This window comes from Penicillium coprophilum (assembly GCF_028826855.1).
Source record: "Penicillium coprophilum strain IBT 35676 chromosome Unknown utg000004l_segment0_segment0, whole genome shotgun sequence".
Lineage (NCBI taxonomy): Eukaryota > Fungi > Ascomycota > Eurotiomycetes > Eurotiales > Aspergillaceae > Penicillium > Penicillium coprophilum.
The window spans coordinates 2,718,462-2,736,024 of NW_026622723.1; the positions used below are offsets into that span (position 1 = coordinate 2,718,462).

The 17,563-nt window shown below is 50.2% G+C and overlaps 7 protein-coding genes across 7 annotated transcripts; 1 reads left to right on the forward strand and 6 right to left on the reverse strand.

The window, feature by feature from the left end:
* Positions 1-402: 402 nt before the first annotated feature.
* N7500_005457 (putative transcription regulator PAB1642) lies at positions 403-1,536 on the forward strand (the record flags this gene model as incomplete). The annotated part of the gene is made up of 1 exon (XM_056676602.1): positions 403-1,536. The coding sequence occupies one exon, from the start codon at positions 403-405 to the stop codon at positions 1,534-1,536; it is 1,134 nt and encodes a 377-aa protein (XP_056531602.1).
* Positions 1,537-1,915: 379 nt separating this feature from the next.
* Positions 1,916-2,284, reverse strand: N7500_005458 (Winged helix-turn-helix transcription repressor DNA-binding; the record flags this gene model as incomplete). The annotated part of the gene is made up of 2 exons (XM_056676603.1): positions 1,916-1,982; positions 2,049-2,284. The coding sequence occupies 2 exons, from the start codon at positions 2,282-2,284 to the stop codon at positions 1,916-1,918; spliced, it is 303 nt and encodes a 100-aa protein (XP_056531603.1).
* Positions 2,285-2,318: 34 nt separating this feature from the next.
* N7500_005459 (forkhead box transcription factor) lies at positions 2,319-4,221 on the reverse strand (the record flags this gene model as incomplete). The annotated part of the gene is made up of 2 exons (XM_056676604.1): positions 2,319-4,019; positions 4,108-4,221. 2 exons carry the CDS (start codon positions 4,219-4,221, stop codon positions 2,319-2,321), a joined length of 1,815 nt encoding a protein of 604 aa, XP_056531604.1.
* A 1,270-nt stretch (positions 4,222-5,491) lies between these two features.
* Positions 5,492-7,471, reverse strand: pacC (putative C2H2 transcription factor PacC; the record flags this gene model as incomplete). Its single annotated transcript, XM_056676605.1, has 2 exons — positions 5,492-7,177; positions 7,247-7,471. The coding sequence occupies 2 exons, from the start codon at positions 7,469-7,471 to the stop codon at positions 5,492-5,494; spliced, it is 1,911 nt and encodes a 636-aa protein (XP_056531605.1).
* A 1,082-nt stretch (positions 7,472-8,553) lies between these two features.
* N7500_005461 (oxidoreductase, 2OG-Fe(II) oxygenase family) lies at positions 8,554-9,572 on the reverse strand (the record flags this gene model as incomplete). The annotated part of the gene is made up of 2 exons (XM_056676606.1): positions 8,554-9,124; positions 9,241-9,572. 2 exons carry the CDS (start codon positions 9,570-9,572, stop codon positions 8,554-8,556), a joined length of 903 nt encoding a protein of 300 aa, XP_056531606.1.
* A 500-nt stretch (positions 9,573-10,072) lies between these two features.
* N7500_005462 (uncharacterized protein) lies at positions 10,073-10,591 on the reverse strand (the record flags this gene model as incomplete). The annotated part of the gene is made up of 1 exon (XM_056676607.1): positions 10,073-10,591. The coding sequence occupies one exon, from the start codon at positions 10,589-10,591 to the stop codon at positions 10,073-10,075; it is 519 nt and encodes a 172-aa protein (XP_056531607.1).
* Positions 10,592-13,499: 2,908 nt separating this feature from the next.
* N7500_005463 (putative C6 transcription factor (Mut3)) lies at positions 13,500-16,757 on the reverse strand (the record flags this gene model as incomplete). Its single annotated transcript, XM_056676608.1, has 5 exons — positions 13,500-14,546; positions 14,598-14,982; positions 15,036-15,647; positions 15,698-16,454; positions 16,514-16,757. The coding sequence occupies 5 exons, from the start codon at positions 16,755-16,757 to the stop codon at positions 13,500-13,502; spliced, it is 3,045 nt and encodes a 1,014-aa protein (XP_056531608.1).
* Between the last annotated feature and the right edge of the window lie 806 nt (positions 16,758-17,563).

The following is a 17,563-nucleotide window of genomic DNA, read 5'->3' on the forward strand; positions in this document are numbered from 1 at the left end:
TGAACACCCCTTTGTTGGATACCCTTGGAAGGATGAATGGGCCCAGAGGATTGAATTGTTTCAATTTGAACAGGATGCGTGAGATCGAAAATGTGGAAAATACTCTAAAAACAGGGGATGTATGGCTAGCTTTAGCTTTCTATGGTCTGAACTGAATGAAATCTCCGCCGATTTGATATCAACCTTTGTTTACAACATTAAACTGTGTGTAATGTTTATACATGTACGTGTGTACACGTCAGAAGTAGTGAATATTGACATTGGATATACCTCCGATATTATGTCCCACTGACGACATTTCATGTTCATCCCACTATCGCCCCCATCCCACAACTCTAATCTCCAATCTCCCCTCCAAAAAAAAAAAGCTACAGACCGCAACCTCCAAACACTCCCCCAAAAATGTCAAACCAAGGCCCCCTAACATCCTACCTGCTATCAAGCACCCCCAATGCCCTCAAACGCGCAACAAACCACCCCTTCCTCGCCTCCGCAGGCCGCGGCACTCTCCCAAAATCCCAACTAAGCCAATGGCTCTCCCAAGACAGGCTCTACGCCCAATCGTACATTCGCTTCATAGGCCTCCTCCTCTCGAAAATCCGTCTCCCGACTCAAAACCCAACTTCCCCGGGCCCACACACCCCAACCCCAGAACACAACGCCATAACAGTCCTCATCGACGCCCTAGTCAATATCCGCACTGAACTCGCCTTCTTCGAGAAAACCGCAAATGACTACGACCTAGACCTTACAGCTATCTCCGCTGAAGAAGGTGGCTGCACGCTTACTTCCTGCGGACTGGGCTCGGATATTACTACCTCGGCTGGTATCTCTACCAGTGGCTCGGGGAGTTGTCCTGGTATTACGGGTGGTGAGGGCGAAGGACCACGACTGGGAGACGGGAACGGGGGTGGTGATAGTGCCGGTGGGGCTTGTGTTGCGTCGACGGATGAGTCGAGTATCGCACCTGGTCATGGACTGTGTCTTAGTCAGGGGGAATGTCAGATGCCTTCTGGTGGGGTGATCTGTACGCCTGGGGCTCAGTTCAATGAGTCTGGACGGGAGAAGGAACCTGCTGCTGTCGGTGGGGATGTTGGAGGGCAAGTTGGGGTTCAGGGTGGTGGGGAGAGGTGTGGGAATCTTTTCTTCTGTGCTAGTCGCACGACGAGGGCTTATATTGATATGTTCATGTCTGCTGGGAGTAGTGGAGTTTCTGTTTTGGAGGGATTGGCTGTGCTGTGGGCTACTGAGGTTTGTTATCTTCGGTCTTGGAGGTTTGCGGCGGAGTGTATGAGTAAGGATGGGGAGAAAGATTATAGGAAGGATGCGGATGGAGGTGCGTTGAGGGAGAAGTTTATTGAGAATTGGGCTAGTGTTGAGTTTGAAGGGTTTGTTGATCGGATTGGGGATGTTGTTGATGAGATGGCGGGACAGATTAAAGGGGCGGAGGAGTTGAAGATTATGCAGGCAAGGTGTTTGGAGTGGTGGAGGCAGATCGTTTGGTTGGAGGAGAATTTTTGGCCGAATGTCAAATGATGTATCTGTATCTTATCTGATCTACAGATCAACTTTAAATATACGGTGTCTTTGCAGTTGGACCTTGCAGTTGGAAAGTATTGTGAGATATAATATATCTGGCTGGAAGCCCATAACGTATAAGGCGATCTAGAAAAAGCAAAAAAACAAAAACGCCGTCCACAACCCCCCCGAGAGTAAATTAAATAAACTCAAACTCCAATCTCTGCTCTCCAAATGATGACGATGTCATCGAGCAAATCTTCGAAAAAAAAACAAGTTTAAAAATAACCAAAGCCACCAACACCATTCGTAATGCGGAGACATGAAACATGGAGCAAATAGTAAAACACATGGACACAGTCTGTAAAGTGGACATGTTGTACAACCAAAGTCAACATCAAGTAGCAGCGGCACGGGCAGCATTGCCTAGTTGTCGATGGTATGAGCCAATAGGTTCGAAACCCCTGGATATAGCATTAGTTCCTGCACGCTGATTTGGTAAAAAAAATCTATAGCAAAAGGAAACATACCTAGCAAGATCAAAACCTGATCCATTATCATCTTCATCGTCTTCATTCCTCACATGGGATTTCCCATGAGGTCCCATATCCCCCGAATCCGACTGCAGCGGTGGCAGAGTACGACCGTTCCCAAGCCCATTTGACGTCCCAGGTTTACTGGGACTAACAAGGTTCGGCGGCGGGGGAGAACTACTCGGGAAGCCGCCGATAATGCGGTCCTCGACCTCGCCCTTCAGGGGACTCATGTCTGGCGGTGGGCGGGCGGGGGTACTCCCGATATCAGCGAACTTCCAGAACTGCGCGGGCGAGCTCATTGGCATGAACTTGGACGGGATCTGCGCTGTGCTTGGGGGTGGGAGACGAGGTTGTTGGCGTTGTGGGGCGGGGGGTGATCATTGAAGAGGGTTCTTCGTTGTAGTAAGACGAGGAAAGGACTGGAGGGGACCCGGCTATGTTGTCGGACATGCCATATGCGCGGGTCAAGTTGTTACTGCTGTTCTGCACCTGAGTAGAGATACTGGAGCTGTGGTTGTGCGAGCGCGATGGGAGTGGCGAGGGTTCGTCGTAGTCGCGTGGGTTCATGTGTCGCAGTGGGTGGTCGGAGCCGAGGCCTCGACCAAGACGGGAACCACGCTCGGGTGTGTATGCTTCCACCGGAGCTACGGGAAATGAGCTGAAGCCCGGGGACGAGACGGGTGGTGACTTTTTCGCTGTTGCTGAGAACGAGGTGTCGATTTTGGTAACGCGGGACCCGCGTGCGGATGATGGTGGCTCTTTTGTCGCCGGTGAGGACGGGGCAGATGACTGCGTGCCACCCTTGCGTGTTTGCTTCTTCCGATACTCCTCCCGATACTCTACTGCGATCTGCCACTTCATACCCTTGCCTGGCTCGTCGGTACGGCGGGGGACTTTCTGGAACGCCTTGTTCAGTGAGAGATTGTGGCGGATCGAATTTTGCCAGCCGCTTTGGGAGTGCCGATAGAAAGCGTATTTATCCATGATCCAATTGTAGATGCTGTTCAACGTGAGTTTTTCTTCCTCACTTGAGAAAATAGCCTGGGCAATCAGCGTCGCATAACTGTAGGGAGGCTTCAAGTCCTTGGAGGAATCCTTGCTGTAATCGATCTCCTCTGTGCTCTCCATCATCATGCCTCGGTTGTAAAGCGGAGACTGTTTAGCGGTGCGCTGGCCAGCGGTATCCGGCGACCGAGGCGGAGGCGTCACCTGGCGCTTGAGGAACTTCGGAGCAGGCGCCAACGAAGGCCCGCCAGACGAAGATGGTGGCGCATCCTCGCCATTCCGCGATGGATGAGGATGGGCATGCTGCGAAGCATCCCAGGAAACCGAAGCCGGATCAGGCTCCTGTCCGCTAGCAATGCGCTGGGCGCGCTCGATAAAGCTAGGTTGGATATTGGCTTCGTCACCGGGCGTAACAAACATCATTTGGGTATTGGCCACCTCGATGATGTCGCCACATGAGAGAATCGCATCGGTGCCGCGCTTCACAATGCTATTGTTCAAGCGCACACCGTTCCGGCCGTTGACACGGATGTGCCAGGCAGGCGTCTCCTCTCCATCATAAAAGATCTCTGCATGCAGTCTCGACACGAATTTGCTGGGACCCAAGTCGACATGAACATCTGGCAGCGCACGAGCCGCAATTGTGACGGGGCTGGACTGCTCAACGGCGCGTTGTTCGCGATCCGGTTCGCGGCCGATATTGACATGTAGGGTTTTGACGTAATAGGTCCAGTTGCGGCCGGCGATCTTAGCATAAGCCTGGATACGCTGCGTATTCTCCGTCTTGGTGTTGGAGTGGTCGCGCGAGACGCGCAACTCCTCGCGGGGTGTATTCAGGTATGAAATCACTAGATCGACCAGGTCTTGATTGGTAGCGGGTTCGTGTTCGCCCGCTGAGTCCTCAGCTTCGTCACCGGACTCGTGTTTGACGTTTCGGGGAGGGGAGGCGCGGCGGTCAACCTGCAGATCAGAAGAAAACGGGTCTTAGCTCCTGTTTGCGCGGGGATATATTTGGTCTCAGACTAAACGCTCAAGCATGTTAACTCACCTTGCGCTTCTTTGCGGATGGCCGGCTGGGCGATGAGTCCGGAGCCTCTGCATCGGATGTTTCTTGCAGTTGAATTTCCTTGCGCCGCGCACGGCGGCGGTTCGTGAGCGGCATATCTTATAGAAATCGGGGTTCCTCCGGTATGATATACTGTAAGTCGAAGTTGGGAGATTGACAAATGATTATTTTTTTTTCCCGTTGCGTAGGCAATCAAGTCCGAGTCGAAGTACTCCACAAACAAGCGCGGGGCACTAGAGAGGAAATATGGCAAGCCGAAGGCGAAAAACACATACAGAAAAAAACAAAGCCGACTCTTCCAAGGTTGGATTCGGAATTTCACCCCCAGAATCGGAAGACCGTTCAGAGGTAGAACCAGAGAACGAAGAACGTCAGAGCATGGGTTTGCCACCACGGAAAGGAAAAAGAAAAGCAAAAAGAAGAAGGCCGTTAGACTGTCAACAAGTCTAAGAGGCTGGATCTCTCTTTTTTTTAATCAAAAAACTCCCCCAATCGAAAGGTTGATATTGTGTGGCTGGATGTTATTATCGATAATCCCTAGGCCGATCGACACGCGCAATGGCGTCTGTTTGGGGAGGTGACCGCCTTGTCGCGTAGCGTGTTAACCCAACAACCAGAAAATATAGAAAAAAGAAGAGAAAGCAGAGAGAGAGAGAAAGAATATAGAAAATATAAAAACGGAGAAAACAAAGTGTACAAGTAGGAAAAGACGATGAAGATGGGATGACCGTAAACAGTTGGTGGAGTTGTGGTCATAACAGCGTATGTATACAGGGAAAGGTCACCGATAGGCGGAGATAGGACCGAAATACCAATACCAGCACGTGCTCAGCGTGTGATTGGGATGTTTCCGAGTGCAGAGAGTGGGACTTCACCATCTCTGCATTTGGATGTTCTATAGGTTCTATGATGTATGGAGTACAGAGATGAGGATAACCTACATGATGTATGTGTGTGAATTTCTTTATCTTCGTTCTTCAAGATGTACATATACTCATGTCAAGAACCATGTACAACATCTCAATCACGCTAATTTACCTCCTTACACACATCCCTCAGATCTGATCAAAGTGAGATCTGCCCGTTTGCGTTCCCCGGATCTAGTTTGGCTGACCTCTTTGGGGTTTGACAGATCTGAAAGAACAGTAACATCGGCATGAACCAAGGTTCTACACAGAGTCAAAGATGCAAACAACTTCCATAAATAAACAGTTCAATGTAATCATACAAACTTGAGCTAAAGAATTGTTTGAAAATAGAAAAAAAAAATTAAAACTTGGAAAGACCTTGTAGAGGGGGTGTAGAGCGGAAAAGCAATAAACAAATGTCGTCACGGCGTGAAGCTAAACCCATTGGCAGAAAGAATTCAAGGCATTTGAGAATCACCATCCTCATCTTCATCCTCATCCACACGCAAGGTGGGATAGAAGACTCCCTCACTGGCAGACGTGGTAGGCTCTTCCTTGGGCTCCTCAGAAGCAGCACGTACACTAGCAGTCTCGACTCCTTCCATAGCATCAAGTCCTGGTGTAGGAGAAGCCGAAGACTGTGCTCCATACCCGGCAGTAAGGCTATCAGCCTCAAGCAATTCAGAAACCAAGCGACGCAGGTTCTCAAGCAGACGAACTTTTTCAACCCAGGCAACGTTGACATCCCGCTCGGCGACTTCGGTAGCCGCTTGCGCGGTGCGCTTAACAGCCTCCTGTTCAGGATTAGAGGTACCCGACAGGGCGGGGTCAATCAGACTCTCCGAGATGTGAATAGCGGGAGTCTTGCTATCCTGTGAGGTGTCCATACGGTCCTCAGTGGCAGCACGCTCGGCCGGCCGGGCGCGTTGCAAGGTACCACCGGTGTAGCGGCGGCGATCGTCGTGGTCATACGCGGCGCTCAGAGTCGAGGGTGGCGCGGCACCTGAGGCGGTCGGGTAGCCTGCACTCATGCTATCGGCGACGGTGGCCGACGGCAAACGCGGGTACATCCCCGGGCCGCTCTCGTGAGGGGGCGACACGCGCTGAGCGTGGTGCATAGAGATGGGAGAGCGGTTGGAGGTGTATGATTGAGCGCTGGAAGGCGGGGTCAGAGCTGGGGTGCCGACCGATGGGGAGTGGGCCGAAGCAGCTCCCATTGGGGCGGAGGTTGCGGTAACGTGGCTTGGCGAGAGTTGGGTTGGGGGGGAGTGGGTGGCACGATAGTTCATGGCACCATGCACGTAATGCGCGCCGGGCTGGGCAACGCCGGCAGCCGCCACGTTCTCATCGCTTTCGTAGATAGTGTTCTGCATTTGCTCGAGGAACTGATCGATGTTGATCAAATCATTCTTAGTCCGAACATTGGACATGGGGGGAAGGTGGTAACCAGGAGGGTGGGAACCACCTGGGCTGTAGCCACCTCCGCCTCCGCCGCCGCCGACCGCGACAGATGCAGGCATTTGCTGATATTCAGGTACAGGGCCATTGAGGAAGGGAAGCTGGAGCGCTTGCAGACCCAGCAGACGCTGACCAACCGCGGCGTAGGAGTTAGGGTCGAATTGGCGGCGCTTCAAGTCTCCAAAAAACTCGTTCAACGCGTCATATCCTCGTTTACGGTCATACGGGTGGTTTCCATCTTGTCCTTGGCTCAGGGCATAGTATACATTGCCATAGGAATGCGGATTGGGGGCCTGAGGTGGAGGGTGTGGCTGATAGTACTGAGGAGGTGGCGCGTGTGAATATTGGCCATTGATGCCATTGATCGGGCTCTCAAAGTAATGTGTAGCAGCAGCATAACCCTTAGGGTTTTGGGGGAACATCATATCAGGATGCTTCATGCCCGGTTCGGGGGAACGGATCTCGGAGTCATCTGCATGGGTCTTGACATGCTTCTTCAAATCCTGGGGGCGCTTGAAAGCCTTCCCGCAGAAGTCGCACTTGTGAGGCTTAAGTGGCACATGAACGCGGATGTGGGAGGTAATGTGATCACGCTTGACTGTTGTTGTGTTGCAAGTGCCCCACTGGCAGGTTAGGTTGAGGTTGTTGGTGCTTTTACGTCCAACATGGCGCTCGCAAACATGTTCCTATATGGAGATTATTAACATCTTCTCCCTATATTCTCCCATATTTTGAGATGGTTTGATCAAACTTACATATAAAGACTCGGCAGTGGGGGACTTTTCAGTGCATCCGACCCACTGGCAAGGCAACTGCTCGCCGGCGCCGTTCAAAGAGGGGCTGTTCACCGCGGCGGTGGCGGCGGCAGCAGTCGCGGTGACAGAGGCAGAAGGGGCTGGGGTTGCTTGGATTGGCGCTGGTTCAGAGACCGGCGCAGGCAACGTCGCCTGTGTAGTAGAAGGGGTATGATTCTCCGTCATGATGCCAAGAAACTTGATATGTTGTTGGCGGAAAGCCTAGAGGACATCAAAGGAAAACAAACCAAGGAGATCAAATAGAGATGAACCTATATGTATACAAAGATGCCAGAGAAGAAAAGGGGGGATTTAGGTGAGAGAAAATGGGGGGGTTCTCCGCAGAAGAGGAAAAGGAGCCGAGCCTTTGCCCAGAAAATACCGCTTTGCTAAGCCTGGCGGAGGGACAAGGAGAGAAACGAACAGACCAAGACCGGGCCAAGAGTCGGTGCGGGCCCCAAGACCCGAGAGGCGTTGGCGCCATGGATTGTGACTGGTGGACCGAAGGAAGAACGAGGGGCTGTGTATTGAGCATTCCAGAGCTAACACGTAGCACAGTAGGGTACAGTACGGTAATCTAACATATACGGCCTAAGTCCGACCACTTTTGAAATTTGTACATCCGGATGCCCTAAATCAGGTTAGTGCTCAATACCGTAAATTCAAGGTAAAATTGAAGAGTTGGGGGTAAATCCAAAACACACACGGTATCCCCGGATATTTGAATTGAATTCCATCTTTCAGATGAAAACAAAGTGGCGTGTTCATTTCGCCAAGCCGACCTTCCAAGAAAACATCCCATGGGCAATGCTTCTTGGCAGCCAAGTGATTCCTCTTGCCAATAATTCCCGCTCCGGGCACCAAGACTCAAGTCTTGGAGTCTTGGTGTCTTGGTACCAATTTCACATCCCTTTCGTATAAACTTTCTTGTGTGACAAGTCATTTGATTAATCCGGCTGCCTGGTGTCCTTACGGTATGCATAAGCCAGTTTCGGATTCCGAGGTCAGTACGGAGAGGCATTTACATCCAACCACACAGATGTACATATTATATGCGCTATATGTCATAGTCTAGTGTCTAATTTTATTCTATAACCTTGGAACATCTCCTGACACACCCCTGAGATACAAATATACTGACTAAGCTCTTCGAAAGCGCTTAGCCCAAGCATTCCAGATGCTCCTTGGAACATGACTTAGCCGGTAGCTTGGCCAGCCAAGCTCATAACAACCCATCCCACGTGCACGTTTCTGCCTCTCTGACCAGCTCACCTTCCTAACCGATTCTTCCGCTTTGGTTGGTACCAACTCCACACATTCAACCCGACCTTCGTCCCCTTTGTAACAGGAAACGCAGCGTGCCAAGTCTCAGGGTACCCCGTGCCATCTGCCCGAAGATTCTCCCAAAACACCGCATTACCCTTGATAGGCTTGAATGTGACACCCATCTCCCCCTTCCTCTTCCCATTCCCCTGCTCACACTCCAAAAACCGACACCACCCCTCCCCAGCCGGCATCCGCAACCGTGGAAAGTTTGTCCCCCCACCCTCACAGTCCGCATCGAGATATACCATAAACGTGCTGAAGCGGTCCCCACCCCGCGCCAACGACCCGGCCCAGTCATAGTGGTGGCGGTAGTGACCGGAGACATTGTAGCGCTGCGCCCACATGCGCTCGATGTACAGGTCCGGACGCCAGCCCTGGAAGGCGCGGGCGCGGTCTTCTAGACAGCGGACGGTGTCGTCGCGGTCAAGGAGGGCGCGGTCGGACAGGCGTTTATTGGGGTCTACCCGTTCGGTTTGGCCGTCGTAGACGATTGAAGGACTGTATTTGTTTACACTGAGATTGGAGAGAGGTTTGTTCCGGTTAGCTTGGTCTGTGGTTATTCTGTGTGTTGTGGTGTATATCCGTTGTTCCTCGGGGGCTTTTGGTTGGGGTTGAGATTGGTGATTTACCTCATAGCCAGGATGTGGTTTGCTTCGGTTTCGGAGACGAAGTTTTCGATGTAGATGATCAGCGGTTCGCGCGAGAGGAGATGCACGCTGTAGCCCTCTGCGCTGGGACAGCTAAATGGTACACCATCTTCCGGACTGATGAAGCTGTCGTCGGTGAGATTGATTCCTGGTCCTGGTGAGCCGGACTCGTCGAATAGGTTGTCGCTGTCACTGGGTGGTGCGAGCAGACTCGGGAAGAACCCGCGCACCAGCGGGTCAAGGATGAAGATATACACGGGGATCAAATAGACGGCCCAGGTGAAGACGGTGGAAATTTTTGGAAGTGACGCCATTCGAGTTGGCTATAAATAGTCACGGGGGTATGCAAGCCAAGTAAATGTACAATGGGAGATCTGGACTGTTAGCTCTCCATGCGAGAGGCTTGCGTATGCTACAATTGATCCGTTTTTATATATAAAAAAGATCCATGGGCAAATATGAATATGATCAAGAAAGGGTGTAGCGCAGGATCATTATGCGAAGAAGATCTGAACGTTGAGATGAGGAGCGTCGAAATATGTGGGTCTAACAAATTATGGGCTAGCTCGCTATGAGTACGGAGTACGGAGTACTTCAAACATTGACAAGTTACCTGTCTGAAACATAGTTGAAGATCTTGTGAGAAGTCGATACTGGAATAATTTATCAAATCGCATCAAATGTACTGATCCGATTTTATGGGTATACACGTTTTAGTATGTACACTTATATTCAATTGAGCTAAAGCACAGCCAGCTCTTCTCATGCAACGTATGTACTTGTCCGGAGTATTGTTCCCTCCGTTATCCATCTTTCACTCGACAATTGACATTCCAATCGCAAAACACACCCACGAAGCCAGATCAACCGTCCACGTACGCACACGATGAACAGTCAGCCAACCCTCGAGATCCTTCGTCGACGAGCCCTTCGACGTATCCTCGATCACAGCCTGGACCTTGGGCGCAACCGCGGGCACAAAGAGAAGGTGACTGGCAGCTAATATTGTGCCAGCAGTATACCAAGGTAGGGAGGCCGAGCTACCCAATCCCGACCGTCGCTCTGTCCAGATATTATATCCACCCCCCGTCAAGGTCAGTGTGAGAAGGGCCAGCACGCGTACGGTACCGTAGCCGAAGAAGCCCCGGAAATAGGATGGCAGGATCTCATTGCTGCGGGTGCGGTGGTCTGGGTGGAGGAAGACCTTTAGGAAGAAGTCCTGGTCGAGCGAGTACCAGAGTGTACAGGTGGAGGTTATGAGTGGGGCGGTACGGAGGAGTGTACGGTGGTCGAAAATGAGGGTACGCGGGTCAAAAAAGAGTCCGGAGGCCATGATGGTTGGATAGATGGCGAGGAGAATTACACAGGGACAACTTGGATTTGTAGCGTAAGTGTTCACAGATGATGTGATTTTGGAGGATGAAAATCAAGCCACCTTTCGGCGATTTATCCGAGGCCCTGCAGGGATGATACACAAAGCACCGAAAATGAGGACTTGAGGCAGAAACGCTTGACTGGTCCGGTATCACTGGTCTTGTCTCGTTTGTGGTGTCCTGGTCATATTGTTTCTCTTGGTCTTCTGGTCTATGCTCCAACACTCACAGTGGGGGGATTGGCCAAGAACGCAACCCGCTACCATGCCAGCTGCGGCCATGTTTTCTGTCCGAAAGTATGGCCTGGATACATATATCTCCACTGCTCTACCGACAATTGGCTGGTTTGGGATACGTGAAGCTGTATATCCGGGTAATTCCACACGTACCTGCTTTCCTCGGCCATCGGCCATCTTCTCGGCAATCTTTGTATGGTTGTAAATGAATACATTTGTCACTTTTTATTTAGTGATCTTGGCATTATACTACCATTCTTTTATTATTTATGAAATTTCTATGGGCTCTATTCCTTCTACATAGTAATATATCCCTTCAATACTGTGTTGAACTGCCAGAAACGGTTAGTCACTACTCAACTAAGCCTAGGCACACGTGAACTACAATGTATATATATAAATCGGACGTCGCATGGAAGGACCTCACTAAATTCTCCACATCGGGAGAATATATGAACAGATCCATCATGACGCATATAAATTATCCAAAAATATGAATCATACCATCAGATATGACGCGCGACAAGACCGCTGCCAATAATGTCCCCACAGTATACTCGCTCTTTTTTCTATTGCCTAAAATGGCAATACTCTCCGCAGAACTCGAAGAACCTGCTCTCAAGTAGTTATCTATACGGTTGAGACAATATAGTGGCAGAGATATAAGAGCAATCTGAACAGTAAGAGGATGCAGTCATCTATCAAGAAAAACGACAGGGAACAAGTGAAAATGCTGGGTGACTATAGCACCCTGATAGTTATCCCTATGCCTCCGATATGCTGACAACCATTCCACCATTTCCGACCCGCCTAGACTGAACAATCCTAGAACCGTGTGCTTTGCGCAGTGGAACGGAGTAGTTCATGCAAGAGGGTAATTGGACAGCATTTCGTGAACGTCAGCAAAAGGAGAATATCCAGAGAACGCAGACACAGATATAGATCGTAGATATGCAATGTATATCGCAAAGAGACAGGACAAGGATCGGGGATAGAGAACAGAGCAAGTCTCGGACTCTGACTGCCACTACTGATCCTGGTAAAGGTGATACAAGGCCACCAACAGAATATTTGTGTGTTCTCCGACGAATATATAAACCATAGATATTTCAGTCAAATCAAGAAACCAGATCACCCATTTCCTCAGCAATCACTGTTACGATAAATTCAATCTCGAGCATGCATTTCTATCAGAACTTCCTGACTCTCCTGGCCTTCGGAGCTACTCTCGCAGCGGCAGAAACTGTCGGTGGTGTAAGCGATCACACGAGAGGCCCTGGATAGGTTCTTTTGCTAATATGATTTTAGACATGTTCAAAGTCCACTCAACAGTGCACCTTGAATCCTAACGGTCCAGCACCCCTAATAGCGGTAGTGGCTTGTCCAGCTCATGAACAGGTAAATTATATCTCATTCTTTGATACACAAAGCCTGTGATTGACAAGCAATGCGCAGTGTACCTCTGATGGAAGCGGCTGTACCGGTTCTACTTATAATGCCGTTGCAGATCAATGCACTTAGCTGGGACGAGGTGTCTACTTCCGCAAGTCAAGGGTCTACGGGTAACTTTTAGGATCATGGAAGTAGCAATCTCCCCAAGATCCCTCCAGGGGATATTGGCATTAGCTACAGATATGTAGCTAGTAAGCATTGGTGAATGAACGAAGTAATGCGCATGCTCGAGTTCTTTTGGCTATAAATCTACGATGTATACCATCGATAACTTGGGCAGGGTGCACACACTCCTAGTACTTGGAATCAGACACGGCTGCTAGGTATAACTTAGTCTTGTGCTGAATTCCTTCCCTCCAGAAATTTGAAGGAAAAAAAAAAAAATAAGATGTTCCCATCATTATCCTTGATCGAGATCTGTTTATACCCCCACGGTGTATCCTCGACATCCCCCACAATCTCGACATCATCGAGACATCGCAGATGATTATAATATTCATCCAACTGCGAGGTTCCTAGTGCAATCATCGCCTGTGATAGGGTGGAATTTGCAGCTGCTTTTGAAAAATAGAAGTTGGCGTCTGCTTTTTTGCCAATGAACAAGGGAGCAGAATGTCTGCTCAGACGAGCTTTCCTAGGATGAGTCATCGGGTTTTACGCTGGCGAGTTCAAAACCGAGCTTCTTGGTGTATAATTCAACCGTGAGAGGGATGGAGCGCGATTGGAACATGGGGATTACTTTCCATGCTGATTTCAAAATCCAGAAGACATGCCGAGACAGAGATGGGTTTTGACTTGTCGAGTATGCGGGATCACAACCAGCGAGGGAAAAAGACCTGGAATTGAGAGCTGACTGGGCAGGTATGTATGTGTGTCGGAAAAGGGTTGATCCAGTACTTGCTTCGACTCCAAGCACATACGATATCCTCTCAGATCGCGTACCTTGTTACTTGGAATAAAGCAAGATATCGACGTCCGAATAGAAAGAGAAACACACCAAGCGATATAGATATCCGGATCCATTTATGTATAAAGCTAATTACAAAAGAAAAGCGAAACTCCCAAGCCCAGCTCAAAACGCCTACCAGGTATTAACAGTTTTTACACCAAGACTTTGGCTTTCATGATAGCATATCCTCGTAAAAAGCAAAGAAGACAAAGAAGGTAAACTAGATCAAGGTCAAATGCTGTTGGCATTCATCCATTGAGCCCAATCCTCAGCAGACGCCCCGTTGCCAGGCCGATAGGCGGCATTATTGCCGAACAGATCATCAAAAGAGATCCCCAGATCCGTATTCATGCCCATATTCTCATCCATGCCCATACCAAAATCAGGCACTCCATTTGGACCGGGAATTTCTGACTGCTGTGGTGCAGACTCGGTTGCGATGTCATTTGGATTATTGGGCTGGAAATTGTAGCCCTGCCAGACGAAGTTCTGGTTCGGGATTGAGACCAGGTCTGGACTGCTGATCAATTCTGCCGGGGTCTGGCTCTGCGAAATCGGGGAGTGGATGCGGGATGAAGTTCGCGAATGGGAGGGGCGGAGGTGGCTTGGCACTGATGACTTAATCCCTGAGGAATTTGCGAGAGGGAAATTCGGGAGGTTTGTGAAGTCATATGCTGGAGTGGAGACCCCTGCGCTGGAGGGATCGCCGGGTGTGTTGGGCCCCATGCCCGGCGTTGAATCGAAGGGGTACTGCGAAGGCATGCCGGCACTGTCGTGCCGGAAGTGATCATCTTCCAAGGTGGACATGGGCTGTGTTGGGTACGCGAATGGATCGTCCGAAGGGAACATCATTGGCATAAGATCTGGAAGATTGGACGGATTGGTGAATTGCTGAGCCCATGCTAGACTTGATGGCTCTTGATTGGGCATGGAGGGCGTCATGCCGGATGGGGAAATATGTTCCGGAGTAGTCATGGTTTCTGTCAGTAGCTCGGGAGTGGTTGAAACCCATGTGGACTGGTGATTAACATCAGTAGGGCGATTGCTGATAGGCTGGACATTGTCCAAGCTTCGTTGTCGGCGGCTCTGGTTATCGGTAACAACCGGCTGGGACGCCATTTGCGTGGGGAAGGTGCTTGACCGATGTGGCAGCGTTTTCTCGAAGGTAGGCTTCGGCTCAGGCTGGACAGTGTTGACTGGCGCGGGCCGCTTGAGGTTAACAGGAGTCTTGGAGCTCTGGCGATTTTTCAACATATCGGGCAACGTCTTGAAAAGGCACTGCAATATAATTAGTCCAGGCGATTCCAGGTTGAAGATATGAGTACTTACGTTCAAGCTCTGGGAACACCGGTCGGCAGCGAGGCTCTTCATGGCCAACCCGGCCAAAGTATGCTTGCCCTCCATGGCATCTTTCAGGACGCCATCCTTGGCTGTGGGCGAATCCGGGTTCTCAAGGACAAAGAAGATTAAGGAGAGGATAGCGAAGTATGTTGTATACATTGTGAACCAGAATGATCCATTGAGTAGTCCTCTCTTTTGCATTCCAGTCGTGATGTGAACAATGTTTCGGGAAACACTGACACAGGCAGCTGCACAGGCATATGAGCGCTTGTCCACGCCACGCGCCTGAGAACCACTAGAGACGTAGTGGAGGAATGGGCGGTACATGACCATCTGCACGTGAGCATAGCTAATACGCAGCAATTGTCGCACACTACTTAAATGTGAGTCAAATTGATTGAAAACGTCAGTACTGTAGAGACATACCGTTCTAGCTGGGGCGACACTTCCGTGCCCGGCCGCAGAGCAGGAGGCAATTCCTCCATCCAATTTTGCAGATCTCGCTCGATCTCCCTAATTTTTGAGTGGCTGACCATGTATCGCTGGTCTGACTTGGAGCGATAGCGAGCATTCTTGACGGGGTATATATATTTCACCACCTTCAGGATGATGTTGGAAAGACGGGTGTGTGCATTGCACCCAGCCATCAGCGGTGTGTAGTTAGACGGGGGCTTAGTGATTCCTTCCGAAGTAATGAAATCCCCATCCACCTCCATTGGGTACTCTTGATCGATATCGTCGTCACTCAGCATTTGGGGAAGACCCAAGAGCGTGCTCACGTAGACGTCCATCTTGCGGACGACCCAGAAGATGCGCTTTCGAAGTTCTCGTTCAATGGGGTTGAAGTCTGCCGCGACAGAGCGATGGAGACCTAATCGCAGTGATGAACGAAGTGCAATACCCACATACGAGTAGCATGTGCTCAACTTCGCTGAGGATTGGAGGAAGAGGACCATGAAACAGATTGCTTGGAGAGAGGGCAAGTCACGACAGTCGGTGATCTCCAGCAGTTGCCGACCGGCCTTGAAGAATTGGAACCTATCAAAGAAATTAGTTGGTGCCATCGAGGTAGATTTACGAAGACTTACCCCTGGCCTATTGCGTCTTCGTAGCCAGACAGATCTAGGGTACCTTGTCCTGATCCATCATCCGAGAACAGACAGCCGACGGCAATGACGATATATAAGAGCGGCAAGAAGGAATTCTCCTCGTTCGTGAATTGTTCCGGGGGAGTATCGTAGATGCGCTCCAGACTTGCAAAAAAGGAGGGCTCATGCACAAATCGCATCAGAGAGCAGGCATGGTCGATTGCATTGTGACACAAGCGGCGAGCAACCTCCCGCGGAGGCAGGTCATGCGTAGGAGGTAATGTTGTGTCTTGAGGTGACTCCGACATGGATTTTGGACTATCCAGCATATGCGCAGATATCGAGGAGCGCGATCGTGCCATCGGACCCGTAATATCTGCAGCACCCAACTGTTTGCGGAGCCGTCGAACAAAGAGAACGCCCGAGGTGTGGCCGTGGTAATCCCAATGACCCTGGTCATCCCGATCCAAGCAGCCCGAATTGTCGACCATGGTTTCAAGTAATCCCTCGTCTCCGCCTTCTTGCGCTGTATCTTGTACAACTATTGGTTTCACGTCTTCGGCCGCTTTTTTTGCTTTTTGTGCGGCTTCGAATTTCTGCTCTGTCGCATGCACGTCGAATTGCGGATCATCGAGGTCAACATTTGGAAGAACGGTTCGAAGAAGCGCTTCGGCTTTTTGCAGCCGATTTTCCAGAGCCTCAACGTATTGCGGGGCGGGATTTCGACGGCGGTTGGAAGGTTGGTCGTACGAGCAATCTACAATTTGACTGTTAGGGCTGAATGTTTTCCAAAATTTCGATCGAGGGACTGCGTACCATAACTATAGACTGTGCAATGAGTGCATGGCTGTTTGCCGTCGCACTTGATCTTTTTTCTGCGACATTCGTCGCATGCGCGGCCGACTCGTCGCCTTTTCTGTGCAGGCAGTGATTTGGAATCTGTGGGGGAGGCATCATGGGCAGAAGAGTCATGGTGATCGTCAAGCGAATACTTGAAATCTTTCATGGGTGCGGAATCCTCCTCATTCTCGCCAGAATGAGGGCTCGTCGTAGTCGCCATGACTGGATATCTGAGGTGCGTAAAGTGCACGGATTCATGTAAAGAGAACTGGTGGCCTTGGCGGGCGATCCGAAGTGATCACTTATTTCACCAAATACCATGGACCGCCGTATTATAAGACAAGCAAAATTACAAAGACACTGCACGATTTAGATGTCGATTGAAAGTTCCTAGAATGTCAAGATCTGGAGGTACTGGCAGAGGGTAAGCTTGGAGGGGGAACAGAGATCGAGATAATGAACGATGATGAAATGATTATTCCCGAGAGCGGTGTATCCCAAAGGATTTTTAGGGGATCAGAGCGTATATTGTAAGAAAAAAACGCAAAAAAAAAAATCGAGAAAATCGCAAAGAATAGGAAAAGAGTTTAGTTTTTTTTAGTTTAGTCATAAGTACGAGTGCCCCGAGGTGGATATCGGGGCTTCACGACACCGACATCATCTTCCATGCATATAGGATTTCCTTCCAGAAAAAGTTCCCGGACTGAGGCATTTTTGACCCTTCCCTATCCAATAAGAAGTTGATGAGTCTGTTTAGGGTCCCCGTCTCCACCTGATTTGTCTAGGCTCTGTACACACTTGCCGACTATCTAATCTTTGACTATCTCGGGTCGGGTAGACGGAGTACTCCGTACAGTATACAATACATGTACTCTATATCCACACACCATAGGGCTTTGGAATTGAACGGCCCCGTGGTGAGTCTGGGGATAGCGCAGCTTATGGCTTCTCCTTGTTTCCCCGGTGTACCTACATGGACATGTATGGACATGGACATGTACACGTGCAGAACACCCCTACCAATGA